The following is a 24159-nucleotide window of genomic DNA, read 5'->3' on the forward strand; positions in this document are numbered from 1 at the left end:
TCTTAAGATTAAATTCTTCCAATCTGATTTGCTTACAGTAAATTGGTAACAAAGCTAGGCCTAAATAGGATGAAAATAATAATTGTGACAGATCAATGTTAAGTTCATGGATGCTTTCTTAATCATTTTCATGAACATCTGAATGGTGTATTTTCCTGTACATCTTATAAAAAGAGAAATACTTAGAATCTTTAAAAAGTAATATTCCCCCATTACCTATGAGTTTACTAGAGCAGAAGCTGTTATAGTCTAAACTCAGCGTTGCTTAAACACTAATATGCTCTAAGTCACTACACATTCCGTAGTGTTTTCTGAGATAACAACAAACCTAGTTTTGATTATAGGGTGTGGAAAAAATATTTTCCTCAGAGTAAGATTTTTGTAATTTCTCACTTCTACTCCTCTAACTGTGGTAATTTGCCACAGTAGACAAAGGAAAGCACTTGGTAGGGACAGCTAATATATTCATGGCAAAAGATGGTTTCAGCTTATCTAAATTCAGAGCATGAGGCACACAAGACACTTCAAGCGAACAGCTGAGTTCAAAACTTTAGGGCGGCAAATATCTCTCACTGCATAAAACCAATATCCACTGAGTTACGGATTCCGTCTCTACTAAGGACCTACAATGGATGGCAAAGTGAATAACATCAGAATAGGGCACACATTTATTGATACTCCAATATACACATTTCTCCACTTCCACTGGTAGTTTAGCAAATTCCTAAGGTAAATATTACATCTTCGTGCTTTCAAAACACTCAGTGACTCCTATGAACACCTACACAAACCCTGTCTTTCCAGATTATAGAAACTATGCAAGTTACGATCACTTTCTGCAAGGCCACAGAGAAATCCAGGCACTAGAAGATGAATTCTTCCAGTCTTAGAAGTCCGTTGGTCTTAAAATAAAATTTCAAGCAAAAAGTAGTATTGCATCCAAAGTCCAGAGAGTGAGAGTTATAGACGTATATGCAGTTTGCAGTGTTGCAATGTACGTGCATATAATAGAGCCCTTAATTCCAGTCTTTCTCAACAAAGAATGTGTTATATATTTATTGCTTAAATTAGTTATATATTACAGCTCTGTAAAGTCATTCTCATGACTATATGTGTCACACTTTTGTCCTGATTGCTTATGGTACCTTCATAAAAACTAATGACTTGGTAAAGTCAGAATAATTCTGTTGATGCGGAAGTCACGGACAACGCAGAGACGATCAATGTGATCAAGCTATTGCCAAATTTATTACAAAGCCTTAACTCCTTATATACTATTTCTTACATGCAGTTACAGTGATTTGGCATATTATGATTGGATACATGTCTTGAAGACCCTTAGTGACTAACATATAATTGGTTAAGCACAGGTGTGAGAACTTGACCTCGAAAACTTGCCAACAGTCCACAGTTCTCATTAACTCAGTGAATTCCAGCTTCTTCTTATCTTGCTTGCTTAAGCTTCTTTAGGCCTCTCATGGCCTTGCTGTATCTTTTAGGATTATTCAGAGTTTATGTACCAATTATGCATTCTCCTGTGAGAACGCTGTCTCCACATAAGTCAGTATTAAAAGGGCAGGCTCCTGATTCAGCACCTTGTGCTCTGACCATAAAACCACTGCAACTCTGCCACTGTAAAATCCAGCCAACAATTCTCCCAAATTTCCTGCAAAATTTTCCTACTTTTTAAAGGAAAATAACATCACCAAATTTTTTAATTCCTTCATTTTCCCACTTACCTGACATCCGGGGGGGGGGGGGGGGGGGGGTGGAACAGACACCAAAAAAGTACAGCCTCTACCAAACAAAAGGAAAAAGCTCTTCTTGAAAAATTTTGTGTATGTTGTGTATAAAGCACCTGTTGTCACAGGACAGGTATAAGGCACAACTGCAGGAAAATATATTGAATGAGTTACCTCTGTGAGGGATCCACAGGGCACTCCACCATGCAGGACTTTATCCAAACTATGCAGCGTGGTAGATAAAAAGGCTGAAGAGGGATTGACAGACTTCCTCAGTTTCATTTCATAAGCCTACAAGAGGAGGGGGAAAAGGCAAAAGTAAGCAAACACACAAATCAGAAAATATCTTTTTCCTTTTTTTTTTTTTTAATGGAAATCATAGAATCACAATCACAACCATAGAATCACAGTCAGGTTGGAAAAGACCTTTAAGATCGTCAAGTCCAACCAAATAGCAAACTTCTTGCATTTGCTTTCATCAGCCTGGAATGACTTAACACTTACCAATGAGCAATCTCTTACTATGTTCAATTGTATTCCTCCCTTACCTCATCATCCTTCACATTTATATCCTACTTATAGTTCACAGAGTAAATGTAAAAGTTTATCGTGTCTTCCTCATCACGGTATTAAATAATAAGCCTTTAATAATGACAGGTCAAATGATTTCTGTGCTTCTATTCAACAAGGGTTGCTTTCAACCTGTAAAACTCCAACTTTTAAACAAGTAAACACTATACATGTCACTAGTGACCAACACAAAACACTACATGAAACCTTAAACCAAGAACTTCCTGGCCAACATTCATTACCAATTTGAAACTACCTGGATTGAAAGAAAGGTTTGCTAAAGATTCCAAGTCTCTGACCAAGCCTGGGGTGATCCCAAAGCCATTCATAATTTTCCACTTCTATAAGGAAGGCTGGTCAAGAAGACATGACAGGTATAGAGTAGAAAATAGCTGGGACTAGATTAAGATCAGAATTCTAGTTCATAAGTATTATTTTCATTCAGGGGATCAATCTAAACCAGAAAAAGAAGAAATAAAAAAATGCAAATGCTGATCTGTAAACACCAGAACATGAAGTTTCCAAAATAAACAGGCGCTGCTTACATCTTGCAGACATATGCCAAAACTGATGCCGAAACTGACACATTCTTCAACCACTGAGCATCCTGAACATCAGAAGTTTGATTTGATCTAAAGCTTGTTGCTGTAGCTACAGTTAAGAGCTCCTGAAGGTTTCAGACTCCTGTGCCAATAACAGAGATTCTCAAAGCCCTGTCACAGTGTAGTCCCATAGCCTGCCATGACTGACCACAGTCTATGCCTTACAGAAATGCAGGCATCAGATTTACCCCAGTCTTAAGATAGTCTGCTGGGAATTTAGTGTACCATGGAAGCACCTCCATAGGATTCATCGATAGCTAGGTAAATAAATACACTATTGAATCCTATACGGTTTAGTCCATACTTGCTGGGCCAGCAAGTGAGCATTTTTGTTGAAGCTGATCAGAAAGGCTTCCAGCTAGTTTTACCAGCTGGCTGAGGGACAACAGCTTGTACCTTCCTTTTTTTATGCTACAGTGCTTCCCTATGTTATGACAGGTAGCATATTAGAGTAATATTTGAACTTCATTCAGACCTTCTCTGTTCTTCAGTTCTACTGAGGAGAAATAAACTTGAAAAATAGTTTTCAAGACACAGAACAGGCCAATGCAAAAAAACAATGAATTCTACCTCACTCAAAAGGATCAGAGTTTATGTTCAGGTTCACTTTAAGAGTGAATACTGTACTAATTAAGAAGTATTTGCAACATAGTTCTATAATTTTTTTGTTCAACCTCTGACAGGACTTAAACCCCATAGACTGGGAAAAAAACCAAACCCACAGAACATGGAAACAATATTCTAGTCTACATTTCCTGACTAACAAACTCCGATTTCCATATTTAACACAGAAAATGAGGGTTGAATCAGACTTTCAGTAAAAAAATAAAGTAAAATTCAACAGTTAAATCAGGAGTCCAAGTGAATGAAAAATTACCACATCCTCAGATGATCTTTTCAAATGGTAACTTATGTCAGTTTCTAAGGATTTTGTCATTACATCTCATTTCAGGGACTTATTTTTTAATTTATCTTCCAGTCACCAGATCCTGTTCAGCTGGACTCTAGAGACATCTAATATAATTACCTTTTTCTACTCAGCATATCATGTGATCAAGTCACCCCTTCATTAACTTCTCTTGGAAGCTCTGTAAGCTTCACTCTGTACTTTATATTGTGAGACAAGTTTTCCAGAAATTAGAGTTCTATTTCAGATCTTGTCATACTCTTAAATTTTGCTTGGTGCTTCCCATACTGTATCTCGACAGTATTTTTCCCTTATTTATAACTCCTATTATCTATTTACTTTTTTACTCAAAGGCATTGTCAAGCATTCTTGCTGTATCAGTCATGATGTTATATCAGTCACTCTCACTTGAAGTCCATTTGAAATCCTGTGTTTGCAGAGATTCAATCCACATACCTTAAAAATAGCCAACATCCTCTGTTCTGGAACTACAGTTCCTTATTTTATGCATGTACATAGCTGGTTGTAGCTGGAAGTGTTCAGAAACTGTGCAGATAAGGCCCTCAGAGATACAGCTTTGTGGTGGTCTTAGCAGTCCTGAAGTAATGGCTGGACTTGATGATCTTAACAGTCTTTTCTAACCTAGTTGATTCTATGATTCTACATGCTGACTCTGTATTAACAGTTCTTGACAACTGCTGTCTGACAAGCTTCAGTATATGTCCAGCTTCTTGGCAAAGAAATTTGATTGAATACTGATGTGTAATTAGCTCACTTTTAATCCACTCAGTACAAGTCATATTAATTCTGCATATCACTAACTTTAACGCAGCATGCTTGTGAATTTAAAGTTTTACAAAGTTCCTAGGCCAAATACACATCATAAACTTTGACAGGGCTTTTTTATTTTTTAAGAAATAACAAACGGGCTGTATTGACACAGGCCAGAACTGTCCATGTACTCTCTATTCTAAAAAGACCCCATTTCTGACATCTTTTCACTCAAATTCAAAAGAAAACAAAATCCTGCCCCTACATTGCACCTAACATGCATTTCCTTCTTGCACTTGGCCCAGTTAGGCTACCTGTAGCCTAAAACCACACTACAGCTCACTTACATGGATAGAAAAAATCCTCAAGTTACCTTCAGTATAATTACACTTCTTGACACACATTTTATGTCTAAAAGCAATTTATACTGACGTTCTTATTCTCTGCTTGTTTTTAAACAATGCTTTTGTGTTTTGGTTTTGGCTTTTTTTTTGCAGGGTCCAAACCAGAAGCAATTTTTAGATGCTGGATTGCAAGACAGAATGGCATATTTCCCTATTGCACTCAGAACTGATTCTGCAAGCCTGAGCAATCTCTTGAGGATATAAAGCCTAATAAAAGTCACTGCATCAAACTAAAGTGCCTCAGAGATCTACATTCAAAAATAGAGGTATTATTTTATTGTGCAATTAAACTGAGACATTGCAAACCTTCCATGTAAAAAGATGAGTGACACTGTTCAGCTTTTTCCCAGAAATTGCATCAAAACCAGATGCAATCAACACGCACACACTTACTGTCTGCATTTTGGGAGCACAAGCTCGGCTGACTTTACAAAGAAGCTTCTGCACACCATAGTAGCTCTGTCCCGTCACTTTCATTAGCTCCAAGAAGGAACGACATAAAAAGTCCTGAAAAATGACAGATCAGAGATTACAACCTAGAAATCAAGACTGAGGACTAAACTGATGCAATATACACAACTAGATGGTAAACCCATGGAATGTATACTGTGGTATGTCATACACTACTATGCTATACTTCTCCTAACTTTCTCTGGTATCAGTATGTTAAAAGAAATTATATTTATATTTTAAAGAACATGGAGTCAAAGGACCAGACATTCAAGAGCTGTGTAATAAAATTGCAATAGCACCTTTTTGCCCACAGAAGTCTCTATCTACCTAAAAATAACATTCAAAATACAGCATGTCTTCTAGATCGCAGTCCTAGGCCTAGATCCTGCATCTGTGATGCGTATTATTGAAATATATATGGCCTCTTGGCTCTCTTTAGGTGAGCACATTTGTAACAGCAACTTCAGAACGTACTGCTGAATCAACCCATAACTAACAGTGTAACTTCACAGCATGTTCACACACTAGTTATACAGTATACATGTGTTTTGTGAAGTGTTCACAAATAAGTGTCTTACCCAACACAAGTAGTAGCTGCACACCTCTGCTAAAATAAAGCAACTTTGGGCTCTTTAGAAGTGAAGGTAGTAAGTACATAGAAGCTTAAATGTTTTAGTTGAGCATCTATCACTTTAAATCTGTATTTTTACAAGGCAGCAAGCCAGATGGAGTGTGCAATGCCCCTATTTTATAGAAAGTAAAGCTCCCTGTAAATTAAACCTCAAAGAAGTAAACAGTATATGCATGAAAACACAGAAATAAAAACCAAACCTGGACAAACAAATAACCAACCTCCCACGAAACCTCTGCCCCACAAGTATAAAATAACCCTTTTACCTGACAGGTAGTGATCTGATGGCGACTCAGCCTTTCACACAGCTCCTGAGACAACCTCGCTCTTCTGAGTTTCTTAGCAGCCATGATTACCAGTCTACAAGGCAAACAAACCAAAACTTTGAAAGATGCTTAGAGTATGATATGTGGCCAATTTCACCCACTCCTGCTAAAGAACAGGAAAGCTGGCACACTTGCATGTGTGTCTGTATATACGTGCTCATATAAAAACGACTGTGATACACGTAAGTCTATGTTACATTATATTATCACTCTGAAAGCAGTTATGTTAAATTATATCCCCTCATATTTGACCATGTGTGAGATGATGCCAGTAGAGTCAGCAATGTTTACAGGACAGGTGATTTTGGGACATAAGAAAGCTGGAATTCACTCGGTGGTAAACTGAACAAGAACTCCTCATGCTATACTGCACTGGAAAGAAATAAGGTTCTCTTTGGATGCCTAAACACAAACAATAATCATAGTAAGTACTTAGCCCTATAACATATACTCCTAGAACACAACACTGTTCTGGTGACCCAGGATTAGCGACAGATGTTGAAAGAACAGGAAGAACCTGGAAAGGAGACAGCAGAAAGACTGAAGGGCTGGAAAAATACTTCAGCATTACTCAACATGGTCAAACTAGTCAAACACATATCATTCTATGTGACAATTTATGAAACAAACACAGTTAACAAGGAGCTCTTTATTTTAGCCAACAGTGTAGAAGAAATCAGAGGCCAAAGCTAAGCATATAACAATGAGAACTACAATGTAAATATTATTTTAAAATTGAACAAAAGTACCATTAATCCAAGGCAGCATCAACTGTGGAATATTCACTCACTCAAAATCACAGAACCATAGAATGGTTTGGGTTGGAAAGGACCTTAAAATCATCTAGTTCCAATCCCCCTGCCATGGGCAGGGACACCTCACACTAGACTGTGTCACCCAAGGCTCTGTCCAACCTGGCCTTGAACACCACCAGGGTGTTAAATTGTATTTATTGAGAGTCCTGCTTAAAGCATACCTGATTATTTCAGATGAGCCTTAAGGCTGTTTTACATAGCAGGTAAGATTGCACTGCCACTAGGAATCCTTCTCCCCTTAGCTCTCAGCCATTTGCATTGGTCCCTGTATTTTCTTATGAATTACACACTACTGAACAAAACTCCACAGGACAGTATTCAGCCCAGTACGACCTAGAGCACAAGCTTTCCTAACCTACATGTATATTCAAGCATATAAGACTGTTTCACACGTATTATTTAGACAATATTCCTGGTATTTAATTAGCCCTAAGCTTAAGGAAAATAAAAAGGCCTTTACATAATGCCAAATCGCTACTTCTGCAGATGCAAAGGCCTCACATCTTCGCAAGATGGAAACTTCATTGGGCCCTCTACAAAACCTTCTTTAGACAGCAGGAAAATCAAAGTTTGGAGAGTTCCGTGCCCTTTGAGTTGCCAGCTTCATTACCAACTACACAACCTGCACGCTACCTCGCACATGATGGTGATTCCTGGCTTTACACATACACCACAAACCTCTGTCAACTGACTGAGGCGATCACAGTGGTCCCCCAGGAGCACTGCCCGCACCTTCGGCGGCCCCGGGACCGGCGAGTAGACAAGGACACCCATGAGGGGGTAAAATGCACATATACCGGCATGGACTTACACCAAGTGCTGCAGAGGAGCTTGGCATTAGCACTTCGCCTGGAAGGAGAAAAAACACTTACAGCCCCACGCCCTGAAGGAGAGCACCGGCGGACACCCTCCCACCGCGCAGCCCAGGGGGCTCAGGCGCTCGCGTGCCCCATCGCTGCGGTACCCGCGCCTGACCCCGGCAGCGCCGCAGGCACCTGGAGTCCCGCTCCCGCCGCAGGGGCAGAGGCAGGGGCAGGCTCGGGGCGGGGCGGTGCCGAGCCGGGAGGAGGGCCGCGTACCTCAGACCTTTCAAACGTTCCCGGCGGCTGCGCGAGGGGGGCGGGGCCCTGGGCAAGGCTCTCACTCGCGATTGGCTGCTCTTCCAGCCAATCCCGCCGCACCCACGAGTGCCGGTGGCGTGCAGTGCATGCCGGGAGCGATGCCGCCCGGGAGCGGGAGGGCGCGCTCCGCCTCCCCACCTCCGCGGCCTGTGATGGCGCTGTGACCCAGAAAGTTCTACACGTAAAGCACATAAAGCACCTACCGAACTGGAAAGCCTTCGGCATGGAGAGTGCTATGCATACCTTCATTTATAGTAAAGAGTATTGGAATGCTGATTCTTGTCGTCGAGTTGAGGGCTTACAGACATCAGGTCTGCTGTCAGGTGTGGGAGAAATGCTGACTGAAGAAGTGATCACCTTGTAGTGTGAATGTGACAGCATCAGTCAACAAACACGGCTGACACGACTTTACTAATATCTGCAGGATGAGTTTTCCAAGTCACTCTACCTTATCCTAGAAAGCACTGAGTACTGTATGTATGTTGTCTGCATAATCTTTACAGTTCCAGAAATTAACCTAACTGAAGGAAAAAATGGACCAGTATTACCTGGGATGTTTATTGAAGGCCCGTGCTTTAACAACCACAGGGCTGTAGTTTATTCTGTACTGGAAAAGAAAGGCTACACCGAAGCTGTGAAATACAGAACACTTCAGCTGCTTTTCCAAATGTAGCAAGGAGCTGACTATCATGAAATGCCCAACAACCCTAGTATCAAAAAGGCTCAGTGGAATTAGTGTTTCCTTCATACCCTGAAGTGAGGGAGCTTACATGCTCAAAGAAGTACAGAGGGCTTAAGAACCTGGACAACGAGGAAGCAGCCCATACAAAAGCAACTCGGAGCTTTACTGGATAACCAGCTGAACAGAGATAGAAGAGATGACATGGAGGAAGAGCTCCTCCTAGTGTAGTTGGCCTTTAAAAGTTCACTGGAAAAAAACAACTCACAATTGAGAAAAGCTAAGGGAAAGCAAAGGATGTCTGTTGCTGGGGGTTAGTATCAGTGAAAACAAGAGGGCATGACCATAATGTAACTGTGTCACAGAGCAGTACTTCCTGCTCCGCACAGGTGTAGCGGTAGCCCTACCTTCCAACCAGAGCTGCAGGAAAAAGTAACATTGCGGTGCTGACTTTTGTCCCTCCCACAAATGAGCAGAGCTTCCCTTCACCTCCAAGCCAATAGGCTTCCTTCCCATCTTCTACAGAAACAGAATACCTGTATTAAACCAGAGAACTGTTTTGGGATTTTGTTGAGCGAGAAAAGCAAATCTTACCAAACAAGTCCTGCAGAAGATTTGAGACCAAAACCAGTATTCCCTGGTGCCTCTCCTGCAAGATGTATGCATTCTCAGTGGAGTCACGACTGTTCCACTATCTACTTCTCATATACATAGATATCCCTCTAAACCTACTGACGAATAATCATGCACCATCTTCTCTGTGTAACTTGAGAAAGTTACTGTTATATATCCAGAGGATAATCAGGGGAGTGTTCACATAGGCTTTGGCACTTCAGTGTTAGCAAGCAGCAGCACAGAAGGTAGTTCCACAGCTTCTGTATGTTTGCCGAGGACAGTCACTAGAGAGTCAGGGCTCTCTGCAAACAGCTCTGCTCTGTGACCTTGGTCAAGCCTTGTAATGACAGGGTATCTGCTTTACTTCTCAGTTTTGGTTTTACCTATTTAGACTGTAAACAGAGTAAGTAGTGCCAGCCCAATAGACTTATGTGTCAGGCATAATGCAGCAGAGAGCTGCTCTGGTCTAAGCTTTTAGCTGCTCCTGGAACTTTAAATAAGAAGAGATTAATAAAGCTAAGAGATGAGTATAAGAACTGAGCTTCACCACATTAATGTAAGATGGTCCTTTAAATCAGCAACACTGGAGCAAGACTTACAGAAAGGCAAAGCATAACAGCAACAAAGTCTCACAGAAGGAGAGTGCTCTCACATCAGACACACCAATTAGAATAAAAAGGGGAATGGAGATTAGCTTGCTAGGGGTAAGCCAAAAGGGATGGAGTCTGATTTGAAGGGCACAGAATGAAACTTACCAGTTCTGATCCAAATAAATATTCAGTAGTTAAGTAATTCCTAAAGCCTCCAGAACTGAAAAGATAATGGCAATTTTTTTCCTTTCTGGGATAGAATCCCCAGAAAAGTTTCTTCCTCAAACCCAAGGAAGCCTTTTGTGAGCATATTTAGATAATACTTTCACATTCTGGAACATTTCAGATCGTTCACTTAATTACTAAAACAGCATTAGCTCACTGATCCTGACTGCAGTCCTTGGGTTTATTGCTATTTACCAACCATTAATTCTTGCCTTAAAATTAGCAGTGTTACCCAACCCCTGTGAAAGGAAAGTGTCTCCCCAAAAGAGTTTAATCTGTGAGAACACAGCAACAACTCTGCCTCACAGGTGTAATTCAGATATTCAGAGCAATTCCCCACCTTATTCTTACTGACTAATGTCTAATTAGTCAAATATATTCTTACTCCATTGGGTTATCTACTTGATGCCTACCACATTCTTGAAAAAAACCCCACAACTGAACACCCATGTGCTTCCAAGACTAGAAAGCAATTATAGACCAGCCCATGCTTTCCTGGGATTAGGGTCCCAATGGTTCCTCAATAACAGCACACAAACAAACCTCCAATGAATTATTCTCTCTGTTGCAGTCTCCCCAAAGGAGGTGCAGATTTACTTCCAACCCTTTGAGGTTCCCACATCTCTAAAAAAGGCAAATTAAGGGATCTCACAGGGAGAACTGCACCCTGGTTAAAAATGCATTCTTCCACACTGCTCATACCAGCACAGCTTTAGCAAAGCTACTTCACTTGAGACTTTCTCAGCTGCATCTGCTCCAGGGCTGGGTAGAGAGAAGGGAAACCATTTTTCTGTTGTTTTTACAAGCTGCTCAGCACAACCTCACTGTTATCATTGGCTGTAATAAACAGATCAAGAAAAACACCTGTGAAAAATTAGCTCATCTTCTCATTCTGACTGATTCTCTCCCTCCCTCAATCCTCTGGACTGTCTGTGGATCAGATAAATGGTTCTCCCCAGGCAATTAACCTTTTCCCTCCGGCTCAGGAAGGATTAAGCCAAATTATGATGAATACTCCTCAGGTATTAGTGAGGACCTGTGTAACCACACACATTTACAACCAGGAAAAAGCAGCCTTTTTCTCAGGACAGACAGAAGGCATTTCTCTGTTTTCTGCCTCTCCACATGTGCCACTGGGGATTCAGAATTACCCATCACCCCCAAAACCATTTCAGAAATGCTCAGCAGCAGTATAGAGTTTTTGAAAGAGAGCATCTGGACCTCCTACCCTTTTTACAGAAAAGCAGACTAGCCACTTTCGCTGCTATTACAGGCAGGACAGACTCACCTGCACATTACAGCTTTGGCAAATTCAGCTGCATTTGCTTTCTGCCCAAACTACAGCAAACAAAATGAGAGACCTCAGGGATTATTCCACTTTTAGCTTGCACTCATCTAAGCAGATTACCTTCCAAGATCAGCTTCCTACTTCATTTAGCTTTTTCTGGTTAAAGGGACAGCAGGAATCATTCAAGTCTTTGGCCTCGTCATATTTCCATGTTAAGTTTCTGTTAGATGAGAAGGCCATAAACTGATAGAATGGCAGCATAATAATCGATATGGAGTTGTTGGTACCAGAGCAGATCTTTACCCATATCTGCTAAACCAAATTTACCCTACATAAAAGCCCCCTCACCTCCTCCTGCCTTTCACCTGTGCCCTACCAGCACCCCTTTTTTACTGCCTTGTCTTGAGTTTGTTTATTGAGGGGCTGGGGTTGTCCCAGTAGTGATGCCTGCAATCATGAGATCTTACCACTCCTGCCACAAATTTTTCTGTAGCTTTCCCTCGGATGCTGAGGTAAACCAAGAAATGACAAATATCAGAGCAGTAGGCTTTTAGTAGCATTGCACAAAGCAGATAATATCTAACCTAGGTGATCCTTAGGTACCCGCTGCAGCTTTTTGTTGCTAAAGCATGGAAAAACTACAATATACCCTGTTACTCAGAAACTTGAGCTATATTTAGACTTCAGTCCTGTGAAGCACATCTGTTTCACTATGACCAGTGAATAAAACTCAGTAGTTCAGTGGTTCCCCTTTGATCAGCTTGGTTCTCTGGGGACGTGTGCATCCAGCATGTCACCCTGTGATCTGTCACAGCAGCCAGCCTCTATTGAGAAGCCGCAATTAGACTAGAAAATTCCAAGCACCTCACAGCAGCCATCAGAGAAAGTGCATTGTGTACCCCTTGTCATCACACACAGACACCATGAAATTAGTACTGATGGTGCCTAGATTTAGCAGTCATGGTAGGACATCTGTTGCTTTCAGGTGCAGCCCTTGCTCCATCTGCAGAGTTCTTCAGTGGAGAAAAGAGACAATGGGAGCTATTGGACTTTACTGGGAGATGAGCTTTTTTGCTTGGACAACACCAGCAGAGAACAGTAGATCCCAGACCCACTGTACAGTTGCAAGAAATGGGGGTGCCCCTGGAAAAAAGGCAGACTCATTCACGTACAGTGTCACAAAAACCCAATAAACCCTGCTGTGAATATTTTTGTTCATCTCCCCACCTGAGGAGGCATATTCCAAATCAGTAAAACTGCCTGTTTTTTTCTGAAAAGAAGTCTTCACTTTATTACGTTACAGATTCATCGCTCTGATAACCCAGCAACTGAACTGAGCCCAATAGCTCTCACTTCAAACAACAAACACACAAACCAGCAAACAAACAAAGCCTGGAACATTTCATTCCATGAATCGTTTCAGTCTGGAGCCTTTGGCTCTTGCATGCTTTTCATTTTACTTCTTTTTAAAGCGGTGAATGAGACCCCTGTGGCTGGGACTACAAAGGAAACTTGCCTCCCATGTCCTCACCATCCTCCCCAGAAGATGTTGCTGAACTGTTTCCAAAGATGGCTGAGTGGCATGAAAGGCAGAAAAAAAACACCAAACGTGGGCAGAGAAAGCAGAGTATGGTCTCCACTCATGCGCTGTTTGTGCCTTGCAGTTTTCTGCCTGGCCATGAAAGAATGAGACATCTTCATGCCCTGCAAGCGAATGGTAGTCACTCTCACACACCATCTACAAGGAACTTCACAGTCTCAAACAAAATCAAACCAGAGACCCAGAGTCCCATGTGTTAGTAGTATTGGCAAACAGATGCAAAAAAATCTTAGTGTATAATTATAGAAGAATTTACGCACAGAGGAAAGAAGACATCAAGTTAATTCCATGGTGATTATTTTTTACCTTGAAGCACAGTGCTACTTACCCATTTTACTGGGATGAGCACACAGCAATAATATATTCAAATATCGCCCCAGAACTTCTCTACCACAAACTCAATTACTGTAGAGAGTATTCACGCAAGCATGTTTGCCATTCACTGTTTGGGCATGATGCCATAGCTATGATCACATTATCCTCATTGACTGCCCATGACAAATTGATTTTACAGAATGATAGCTATTTTTTAAATCATCACAGAAAATTATAATAAATGAACTAAGCAGCAAATTAGGCCTGTGTTTAATTGAAGTAAAATAGGACATTTGTACAGTGAGAAGCTGAATGTAGATTAGCTGTTTAGCTGAATGTGGGTCCTATTGATTGTCTGATAACTGAACTTTTATTTCAGTGGTCTTTAGCATATAGGTTTGTAAATCTTCAGTAAGCATCACAGGTCAATCCAATCCAATTCAATCCAGTCATTGAAGGCGTATTTTCCCAAACCTCAGGAGTTTTCACACTCAAGAGTCATGAAAAGAGCCGCTCTCGGCTTTGAAAAATAAAGTGCACCATAAATAAAGGTGTCTCTGGGCTGACAGAAGATAAAACCATTCTGCATTCATCACTGACTTTCATCATAGGTATGCTGTCATGGCATCAGAGGAGAAAGGTGTTTCCTGGGCTGCGTGACTCCACTACCTTACTGTAACAAAAGTTTAATTCAGCCAGCTCACATTCAGCTTCCACTGGGAGCTGCATGTATCCATCACCTCTCAGCAGGAACTTACCAACTCATATACAAAGGCCAAATGTTTTTTTAAAGCCTCTGATTTGAGCTGGTTTGTTTGTAGGGCTTACACCTTGAAACACTTTTAGCCCCAGGGGGTGCACAGCTGCCATACTTTTAACAGGAGCCATCTGAAGAAAATCAGGATAGAAATGACCCGGACCAGTAGAACTTGAGTCACTCTAAATCTGTGGTCACTTTCAAATATCTGGGCTTTAATGATAAGATCATGAGTTTAGACAAGTCATCGGGGCTGGGAAATTCAACATCTTTGTCGGTGACGTGGACAATGGGATTGAGTGCACCCTCAGCAAGTTTGCCGATGACACCAAGCTGTGTGGTTCAGTTGATACGCTGGAGGGAAGGAATGCCATCCAGAGGGACCTCAACACGCTTGTGAGGTGGGTCTGATGCCAACCTCATGAGGTTTAACCATGACAAGTGCAAGGTCCTACACCTGGGTCGGAGCAATCCCAGGCACAGCTACAGGTTGGGCAGAGAAGAGATTCAGAGCAGCCTGCAGAGAAGGACTTCGGGCTGGTGGTCAACGAGAAAATGAACATGAGCCGGCTTCAGTGTGAGCTCGCAGCCCAGAAAGCCAACTGTATCCTGGGCTGCATCAAAAGGAGCATGACCAGCAGGTCGAAGGAGGTGATCCTGCCCCTCTGCTCTGCTCTTGTGAGACCTCATTTGGAGTATTGTGTGCAGTTCTGGTGTCCTCAACATAAAAAGGACATGGAACTGTTGGAACAAGTCCAGAGAAGGGCCACGAGGATGATCAGGGGACTGGAGCACCTCCCGTATGAAGACAGGCTGAGAAAGTTGGGGCTGTTCAGCCTGGAGAAGAGAAGGCTGCGTGGAGACCTCATAGCAGCCTTCCAGTATCTGAAGGGGGCCTACAAGGATGCTGGGGAGGGACTCTTCATTAGGGACTGTAGTGATAGGACAAGGGGTAACGGGTTAAAACTTAAACAGGGGAAGTTTAGATTGGATATAAGGAAGAAGTTCTTTCCTGTGAGGGTGGTGAGGCACTGGGAATGGAATGCCCAGGGAGGTTGTGAATGCTCCATCCCTGGTGGTGTTCAAGGCCAGGTTGGACAAAGACTTCGGTGACATAGTTTAGTGTGAGGTGTCCCTGCCCATGGCAAGGGGGGTTGGAACTAGATGATCTTAAGGTCCTTTCCAACCCTAACTATTCTATGATTCTATTCTATGATTCTAAGTGAGCAGATGAGCTTGAGACTCATTTGTCTTAACTGTCAATGTTGTTTTTAAAACAAATACTCTTTCAATATACCACCTGAATTCCTTCTTACACTGATGAGGATCCACAATGAGGTCAGTGAAATTAATAAAGTTACAGAAAGAAAGACTAAGAAAATAATCAGGGTTTTGGGTATTAAAAATACGGATCATAAACACACAGGTTTGGCTCTCTCTTTTTGTCTGCCTTTAATCTGACAGAGAAAAAAAAGAAGCTGAGAGTATGAATGAATATCAGATGTGAAGAAAATCTTTGAGCTTTCAATTTCCTATTATAAACCAGAATAGTAAAAAAGCAGCAGAGGTCAGGAATGAGATACAGTGAAAAAAAAAAAAAAAAAGCAGTGTGCCCACTCTTTATTGCAGGGATAATGGTCTCAATCTGCTGTGTTTGAAAAGAGACGCTGTGAGAGAAAAGCCAGAAATAGGAGAAGGTTTTACAGGGCAAGGGAGGGACACTGTTATTTGTACTAGATCTACATACGGTTCAGTCTGAGGTTTTGTAGGTGAAATTTGGAGAGCCTGGGCATCTGCACCCTATGCCGCAGTCTCTTACCTAGACGACAGAGCGAGGGCACATGCCCTGCTTTGTTATCTGGGAGGAGTCAGAAGATGAAGAACAATTCTGGAGCCACCCCAGAAGCCAAGACCTCTGTCTCCATCCCAGAGAGCCCGAGAAGGGCAGATGTTTGGTTTCTGTTGGATTAAGCTTTTGGCTGGAGATTAAGCTTTGTTGTGGGTTAGCTGCTGATCTTAGCTGGATAGCTTTCCTTCGTATCTGCCAAAATGCCTAGAGTAACACATGGGCTCTTTTCATGCAGTCTGTCAACAACCAAAGTCAACACATAACATCAAAACTACATATTTTAAAAGAAATGGAAAAAATAGCTTGGGATGGGCATGAATTCCCTCAGTCTCTCCTTCCCACTGCTAACTGTCCTTGCTTACCAGTGCCTCAGTTTCTCCTTCTGCCTGTTCAAAACATGGATAGAAAAGGAAATTGCTGCCACCACTGCAGCCACAAAACTGTGGATATTGAAGGAAACTAAGAAGAGCAAGACGTTGTTCATAGACACCAAGGCAGGAGGACTGATGAGTAAAATGAAATTTATTATCACACTGTGTCTGAATAACTGTGCTCCAGGTATACACCTCAGAAACTTACTCCAAAACCCGAAAAGGTTAGATATAGATGCAAACATCGTGGCCAAGCATGGTGCTTCTATCTGATTTGCTGACTGGGGAAGCTCAGAGAATTACGACAGACTCCCTGTTCCTCTAGGAGGTATGACAGGGATGTCCTCACCCCCAGTCCTCCAAGGCTGGCTACTGCAGCGCTGCTGATCCCTAGGAAGAGGGTGGGCTAGGTGCCAGAAAAGCACATTCTGGCAGGCATTCTGAACCATCTTGTGTTCATCCTCAATTCTACTACATATCCTGCAAGGGGACTAAAGCACATGGGAGCCGTTTGCAGGGTAAAGAGAGAAATCAGGGCTATTTGTGACATCCATTTAAGGGCTCTTTAATATATATTCAGCCTCTCTTGTGGTCACTGTTTTATCCAACCATAGTTTCAACATTCCACCGCACAAATGCTTCCTGACATTTACCATTTCTGGCACCATTAAACTCCGTGCATGACAGTGGGGGAACATGGTGGGTCAGTTCATGTTTGAAGGCCAGCCACACTGCAAAGACGGACTGATGCCCCATGTGGCTCTACAGGCTTGGGAGGATACCTGCTAAGACCATTTCCTTTCCCTTGTGCGGATTGTAGCACTTGAGGTAAATGTCGTTTCCTTGGTTAAATTTTGCCTGTCCCTTAGGAAAACAATCATGGAAATTCAAAGCAGCTTTGTCTGATGTAGAATTTAGTAATAAGTGAATTGTGTGTTCCCCTTGGTTCTCATCCAGTGCTGTTACTTATTTCAGCATCCAATGTATCACTGTGGTTGTAAGCTGCCACCCTGGAGTGCCTGTGTCTGTACTTGAATTTTACTGATAGCTATTGATATTCTCAGGGCTGGGGTTGAGAGGCGCTGGTGTCAAGGTCTGGATTCCTAAGTCTTGAGGAATTGGAAATTCCCATTCTAGGTGTGCTTGCTTAGCCTTGACCCTTCAATATGTAAAGCAGATAAATTAACGGTCGTGCATGATAAGGAGTAGGAGGACACAGCTTCTTTGTAAAACCTCATTAAAACTTAGATCATCTCTGCCTTGCCAGTGTGTACAGCGGGGACCCTGTGAGAGCCTTCCTTGCATTTTTGGACTTAACTGTCTCCCTTGCAAGGTCTTCTGTCCTTGATGGTTGTCTCGGCCAAGCTATCTGCATTTCAAAAACATCATACTGTTACAAAGTGCCCGTTTCTGCCTGCCTTTACAGAGGCAGACAGTTTCACACACACACCACCACCCCACATGAATAACCTTCTTACAGCCCAATGAGTAAGTGCTGCTCCTCTGCTCAGGCTCAGCCCTGATATTCAGGCTACAAGGTGTTGCAGCACTGGGGGCTATTTGATCAACTGCTATTATTATAATAAAAGCTATCCCAGACAGAGCTGTAGGTAAAATCTCTCTTGGGAGCAGCATTTCCTGCTGACTCCATACAGAAGGCTTGGCAGAACACCCTGTGCTTTACAGATACACTTTGCTGGAAACAGAAAATTCCTCCTGCAAGGCCGCAGAGCCAGCCCCCTACAGCCCTTGACCCTGAATATGCAATCTCCCTGGAGACATGATGTACACGAAGAAATAACAATCTTCTTGAAGCATCTGCTGTCTGCATTGTGTTAAAATATGACTGGGATGCAACTGTCAGATCTCCAGCTCACTCACTGCAGAATCCTTTATAAGGCAATAAAAAACCCCAGCCCAATCTGAAAGTAGTTCTTGCACACAAAAGGATCTCTCTATTGCTTTAAGGAGGGTTGTTTTACCATGGCTGCAGCCAGAGAGGGTTTTGTGGCATCCAGCAGACATTTCACCTGCTTTTGTGTTCTGAGAAAGTAACAGCATACAGCAGATGGGAAATGGAGCCAGGTTTCAGGAGGTCACTGTAATGGCATCACATGCAAATTCTTTGCCCACTGGGACCTGCACAGCACGTGAGCTGTGCTGAGGAAGCCGGAAAGAGCTTCCCTGCTCTGATGGAGCATTCGCAAAGAGACCTGGGAGGGCTGTCCTCGCACATGGATTATCCTGACAGATCAGCTTTCCCACTGGGGTGGAAGGGGAGGTGTCTGTTATCACAAGGCACAGAGAAGAGGGGGCCTGCTGCTTTTTTAACTTCGTTATGCATATTTTCAGACAGTTGAAGGATTTGGTCTCTGCTCTGAAGACATAGGTGGTAGGAGCAGGAAGCAGTGAGACCAAATGCAGAACTATCAAAGCAGGAGCACTGATGTGGATTGTCAGCGATACTGTGATCTGCTGTTGTTTGTTATCTGCATTTTTTTGTAACACTGTAAGATCACCTCCTTGACATCTGTCCTGCCCTTGCTCTCGGTGCCCCTTCCTCCACTTCTCCCTTTAATGCTGGTGTCCTCATTTCCCCTTCTGTACATGTGACCTTTTCACTATGCAGGGATTAGTACCTCACTCATAAATATGTGAAACAGATACGCAGATGATTTAATTTGCTGGGTTTTTCAGGGCCAGCGAGAGAGACTGGCATGGGGAGAAGGGTATATTCTAGCAGGTCAGCTGAAGAAAACATCTTGTGTACAGGATCAGTAATGGGAAACAGGCATGTGGAACACCAGCACCAAACTGGCAGGGAGACCTCAGGACATGAGGACAAAGTGGTAAGACATAAAGGCCAGGCAAATAAGGAAGAGCAGCAGAGAAGGTCAGAAATGTTTCTGCCTCCCCCATTATATGTCTACCAGAGAGAACAGACAAGTGGGGAATATGGGAAGCAAAAAGGGAGCAGAAATATGCTCTGGCTCTGGCATTTTGAGTTGCTGGTAACTCATTTGGGAAGAGGTGCCAGAGGAGACAAGAAAAATGCGGGTGTAGGGATACAGTGGCGAGCTAGGAGGGAGGCAGAAGTTCTGAGATGTGAATTGGAGATAGCAGTGAAAGCTGTGTAACTGGATGGAGTCACCCAGATAGGGCACACAGCTGAGCTGAGCAGAGATTCCCGTGGAGGAGGAGAGACAACAAAGAGTCTGTGAGAAGGTGACAATGAAGAGCTGGAAATGACAGTGCTGTGGAGTCCAAAACCAAGCAAAAGTTGTCAAGTGGCAAGGATTAAATCACCAGATCCAAACCAGGAAATTGAGATGAACACCAAAGCCCTAACACAGTAAGACCTTGCCAGGAGGCAGTTGGTGAGGCAGAGAGGAAGGACAGGATTGGGGCGATGAAAGATAAAGGAGAGAAATAGTGTTTAATGGCCCATACATGGCAGTAGTGAAGGACAGGTTTCCGCTGGCTTTACAGGCAGATAGAAGGTCATGGGCAGACTTGCTGGGACACAGTGTAGTGGCAACAGCGCTTTCACCATCAGTGTCATGCTTGGCCTACCTGGCTTTTGCTCAGGCCAGGGTAACTGTAGCCTGTGATGGTGTTTGGAGATGCTCATGCTGCTTTCAGCAGTCACACAGCACAAAGCCCTGCCATAAGCATGCTATGGGGACCATGCTGTGCTCACTGCAAGATCAAAGGGCAACTGTGCCTTGTCATCACATTTATCAACCAAAATACAATTGCCATGCTAACTCCAGCCAGCCCCTGCTGAGGAGCCAGATGACTGTACCATACCGTTAAAAATCTGGTTTGCCAGAACATCCTAGCACCTGCCTAATGTGGACACTGTGTGTCATCTGCAAGAGTCCAACGAAAGAGGCTTCTCGTGTGCCATCAGCTGTGCCCCTCTCCACTGGCACCACTAGCACGTTCAGGTCATCAGCAGGGATTTGCCTTCCAGTGTGACACTGGGGGACAAGCAGCACAGCAGCCTGGGTGGGAGGGAGTAGTTTTGGTTGATGCCTTAGCTGGGGAAGAGGAGTGGATGGGTCTGACTCAGGCTGGACACACACTGCTGTCATTAGCAGTAAGAAAATGCACACAGAGGGGAAGACAAACCCTATCAAAGACATCAGAAGGTCCCCAGGGCGAAAACTCCCACTTTTTATTGAAGATGGAGCAGGACATCAATTTGATGTTAAAACCTTACGTAAAACATGTTTGAAAACGACGGACCTAACCCCGCTCTATGAGCTGAATGCTCATCAGTAAGAGGCTTTAACCCCCTCCCAGATCAAACAGGCCTTACTGGGTACCAAAGCAAGCAGACACACAGCTTGCAAGGTCAAGGACAGTCAGCTCAGATCTTAACCTGTTTCATGTGTATGCAGAGACTTGTTCTGGATCTTCTCTGGATCGCATATACTCAGGAAAGTGGCAGTGAGTGGGCCGGACTGCTGTTGGCAGCCCAGCTGGTGGTGGCTCTTCTTTGCCAGTAGAAGTTACGATGCAGTCAGTGGTGCAGCATGGAGGCCATCTGCTATGATTATGGATCTAAACATGCACACTCACAATGTATATATGTATTTATATGAAGGATCAGTTGAAATTATGTATTATTCCACATACACTGAAAATCAAAGGCTGACCAGAAGCTTTTTGCTGATTTTAGCCCTGAAAGCCTATTATGTACCATTGTGGGGGTGTTACAGCAGAGGCACTGAACAATAATTGTGAACGTGCTGCTATACTTGTGCCTGGAAGAAAGCATGTAAAATATCTTCTGCCTTCCAAAGCATTGACAACTGCAGCTGTTGTGGGCCTTAATAGAAACTACAGCCTGTCAGCTATCAGTACATTTGTGTTCCATTGCTAAAGGTGGGGTGCAGATAGAAGACTTAGGGTACCTGTGATTGCAGCATGGACTTGCAGTGGAGGTAAGGCACAGAAAGGAACAGGTTACCAAAGGAACTGATGGAGAAATGGGAGCAATAGGAAGAGCTGTGGTATCAGATGAGTGGTCTGACAACAGAAACGGCAACATAGATAAGCTCTGCAGTAACTGCAACACGAGCTGATAGAGCAGATGGTCACCTCAGTTTAGCCTCTATCATGGCTTGTTGCCCCTAGCAATATCTACCCAAAAGTATTCTACTGATGGAGATGGGATTATGTAGCAAATAGAGGGATATCAGTCTTACTCTGCACAAGATAAAACCGTGTTGCCTATCAGCTCTAACAGTCCCTTCATGTGCTGGCTTTGACTTGGGCAGATGGAGTGACGTGATGATATACAAAACCATTTCTGGGATAGATTCAGATGGTGGAAACCAGGTAGCACTTTCCCAGGTCCTCAACTTTCTTGGAACCTTATTAACTCACTCCTGAAATCTGGAAAGTTGGTGAATGGGTAAAATGTTAAACTCCCTTTCCCAGTTCTGAAATGACCACCTGGGAGCTGCCAGGACATTTCCAACAGCTCCTGATCGATGCTAATCCCGACCTACTTCAAGGCCTGAAGTGAAAATTATTTCACAATTTTGTGAAAAGCACTTAGAGATCCTTCAGTGAAAACTGTAAAGGGAAGGCAAATACTGTTATTCGTATCCCCAAAATACTAGGTATAGAACCATACTGAAGTAGCAATGCAGATACATTGCAAAAGGGATTAACCACAAAGGAAAAATTCCTGCGCTGGAAAGTGTCCCATATTTGAAAGGCCAGAGATCTACCACACTGTGCATATCTCAGCTCACATATTTAATAAATATTGTCTCAACTGCATATGTTTACTTATTTTTATTAAAGAGCAAATTGCTTCTATTTCCTTCCTCTTCATGATAGCGTCAAAGCAGGACACCATGCCCCACAACAGTGTAAACAAACAGCATGAAAAAACCCACCAGATACTTAGGGGTCTTTAGCTCCTAAATTGACTAAAGCATAAATACAAGCTGATGTCAAGTGTTCGGGATTACCATTTAAAATTTGCTATTTTCTGAGATACTGTGAGGCCATTCACATCAGAAAATCCAGTGGCTACAAACAGAGAGGTGAGCCGCCCAGACTCCAGTGTAAGGTGTCCAGGAAATGGTCTGCTTCCCTTAGAACAGAAAACCTGCCAGTTTGTTTAGACCTACGAGAAGTCCCAAATACAGAGAACTTGGAAAAGTGGCTTCCAACCTGTTCAGGTCTTGAAGATTTGGGAATGTAGATGTCACCACCAGTCCTCTCTCTGCCACCAACGGGACTTGTATCACCCCCTGCACTCATCACAGCCCTTGCATGGTGGAAGCTTATCCTGGTTGTGCACCTGAGCTGCACAGAATCCACTTGCAGTGCAGTCTGCAGTTGTGCGATGTGCTCCAAGGCTGTGACAAGTCACCTTCCACATTTGGTCTTTAGAGTCTCAGTTAAGTAGCTGAAACTTTAAACTAGATGTTCTCAAGTAAATTATAAGTAGTAATGAAGCTTATATGGGATCTCAGTCTTCTCTCTCTTAAGCATGACAAACATTTTCCACTGGAACCCATGGAATTAAGAATACATTTTAGAATGCAAAATGCATTCCTGAGTAGGCGTTTGTACTGTTCAGGTCCTAAAGTGGTGTAGCCACATGGCAGCATGTTCTGTGAGACAAGGTATTCCGCTTCTCAGCATGATTAACTTAGCAGGATGGAGCACAGAACTGTATGGCTTTTAGTACCTATAGTGCTTAATAGGCACTAGCTTGCATATCTCTAGGTGTATTTTTCCACTAAGATGTAGGTCAGGAATCTCCTACAGGAAAAGAGGGCTAGAGATTTTAAACATCCCTTCTACTTCAGAGTTAAGTTTAGGCAATCGTACTTTGGGGTAAGCAGACAACTTTTGCATTGCTGCGGGTAGTAAAGACTCCCATAGAAAAGCATAGCTTTGTATTCTAAGTGGTGCCTTTGGACACAAACTAACCAGTACATCCCCAGCCCTCCCTAGCACTTCTCTCAAGACAGCACTTTTTCCCTTGGCATCTGTGCCAGCTGCCCAGGGACCAAAAGCAGAGAGGGTACTGTGGGCACCTCCTGCTTCTGTACCCTCCCTCTTGTTCACGAAGCAGTAAACCAAGTGGCAAACCCTTGATGGAGCAAACCCCTCCCATCCTAGAAGAAATAAGCCATTCCATGATACAAATTCATAGTCATGCCTGTAGATGACTTGCCAGTAATAAGCCTGAAGGCCAGAGCCTTACCAGCCCTTAAAATCAAAGTTCACCTGCCCAAGTGGAGACTGACCTCTGTCAGCTTAAAACCTTGAGTGGTGCTGAGACCCCTGGGCAGCAGCATAGCTTGTCCATTCCCTGGGGTGGGAGGTGGAAGGAAGGGAAGGTCCCTTCCCCAGGGGCGGCTCAGGACACTCTGATGGGAGCAAGGGAAGACAGGTACTAGTGGAGGCCATATGCCAAGCAGGCACCACGCTCCTGAGGTCTCACCAGCTCTGTGACTTGGCTGTTCAGGGTCAAAGCAGAGGGGCCAGG

General features: G+C 43.2%; 1 protein-coding gene and 1 long non-coding RNA gene across 9 annotated transcripts in view; one reads left to right on the forward strand and one right to left on the reverse strand.

Moving 5' to 3' along the window:
• RAD51B (RAD51 paralog B) overlaps nt 1-24159 on the reverse strand; it is a 455666-nt gene that overhangs the window by 407537 nt on the left and 23970 nt on the right. For 7 of the 8 annotated variants that reach the window (XR_009964928.1, XM_062619224.1, XM_062619219.1 and 4 more), the window contains exons 2-4: nt 6347-6440; nt 5390-5503; nt 1917-2033 (exon numbers count right to left, since the gene is read on the reverse strand). Coding sequence is in view for 7 of the 8 variants with exons in the window: in XM_062619224.1 (XP_062475208.1) it covers nt 1917-2033; nt 5390-5503; nt 6347-6430 (315 nt within the window). In the remaining variant the exon portion in view is untranslated. Of the gene's footprint in view, nt 1-1916; nt 2034-5389; nt 5504-6346; nt 6441-8032; nt 8153-24159 lie in introns of those variants that run through there. The other variant, XM_062619220.1, reaches the window with a different exon arrangement.
• LOC134163952 (uncharacterized) overlaps nt 1-24159 on the forward strand; it is a 392100-nt gene that overhangs the window by 312755 nt on the left and 55186 nt on the right. The gene's annotated exons all lie outside the window — the stretch shown is intronic.

The sequence above is a fragment of the Pezoporus occidentalis genome, unplaced genomic scaffold (assembly GCF_034315485.1).
Source record: "Pezoporus occidentalis ecotype Australia unplaced genomic scaffold, CSIRO_AGI_Poc_V1 ctg21, whole genome shotgun sequence".
NCBI lineage: Eukaryota > Metazoa > Chordata > Aves > Psittaciformes > Psittacidae > Pezoporus > Pezoporus occidentalis.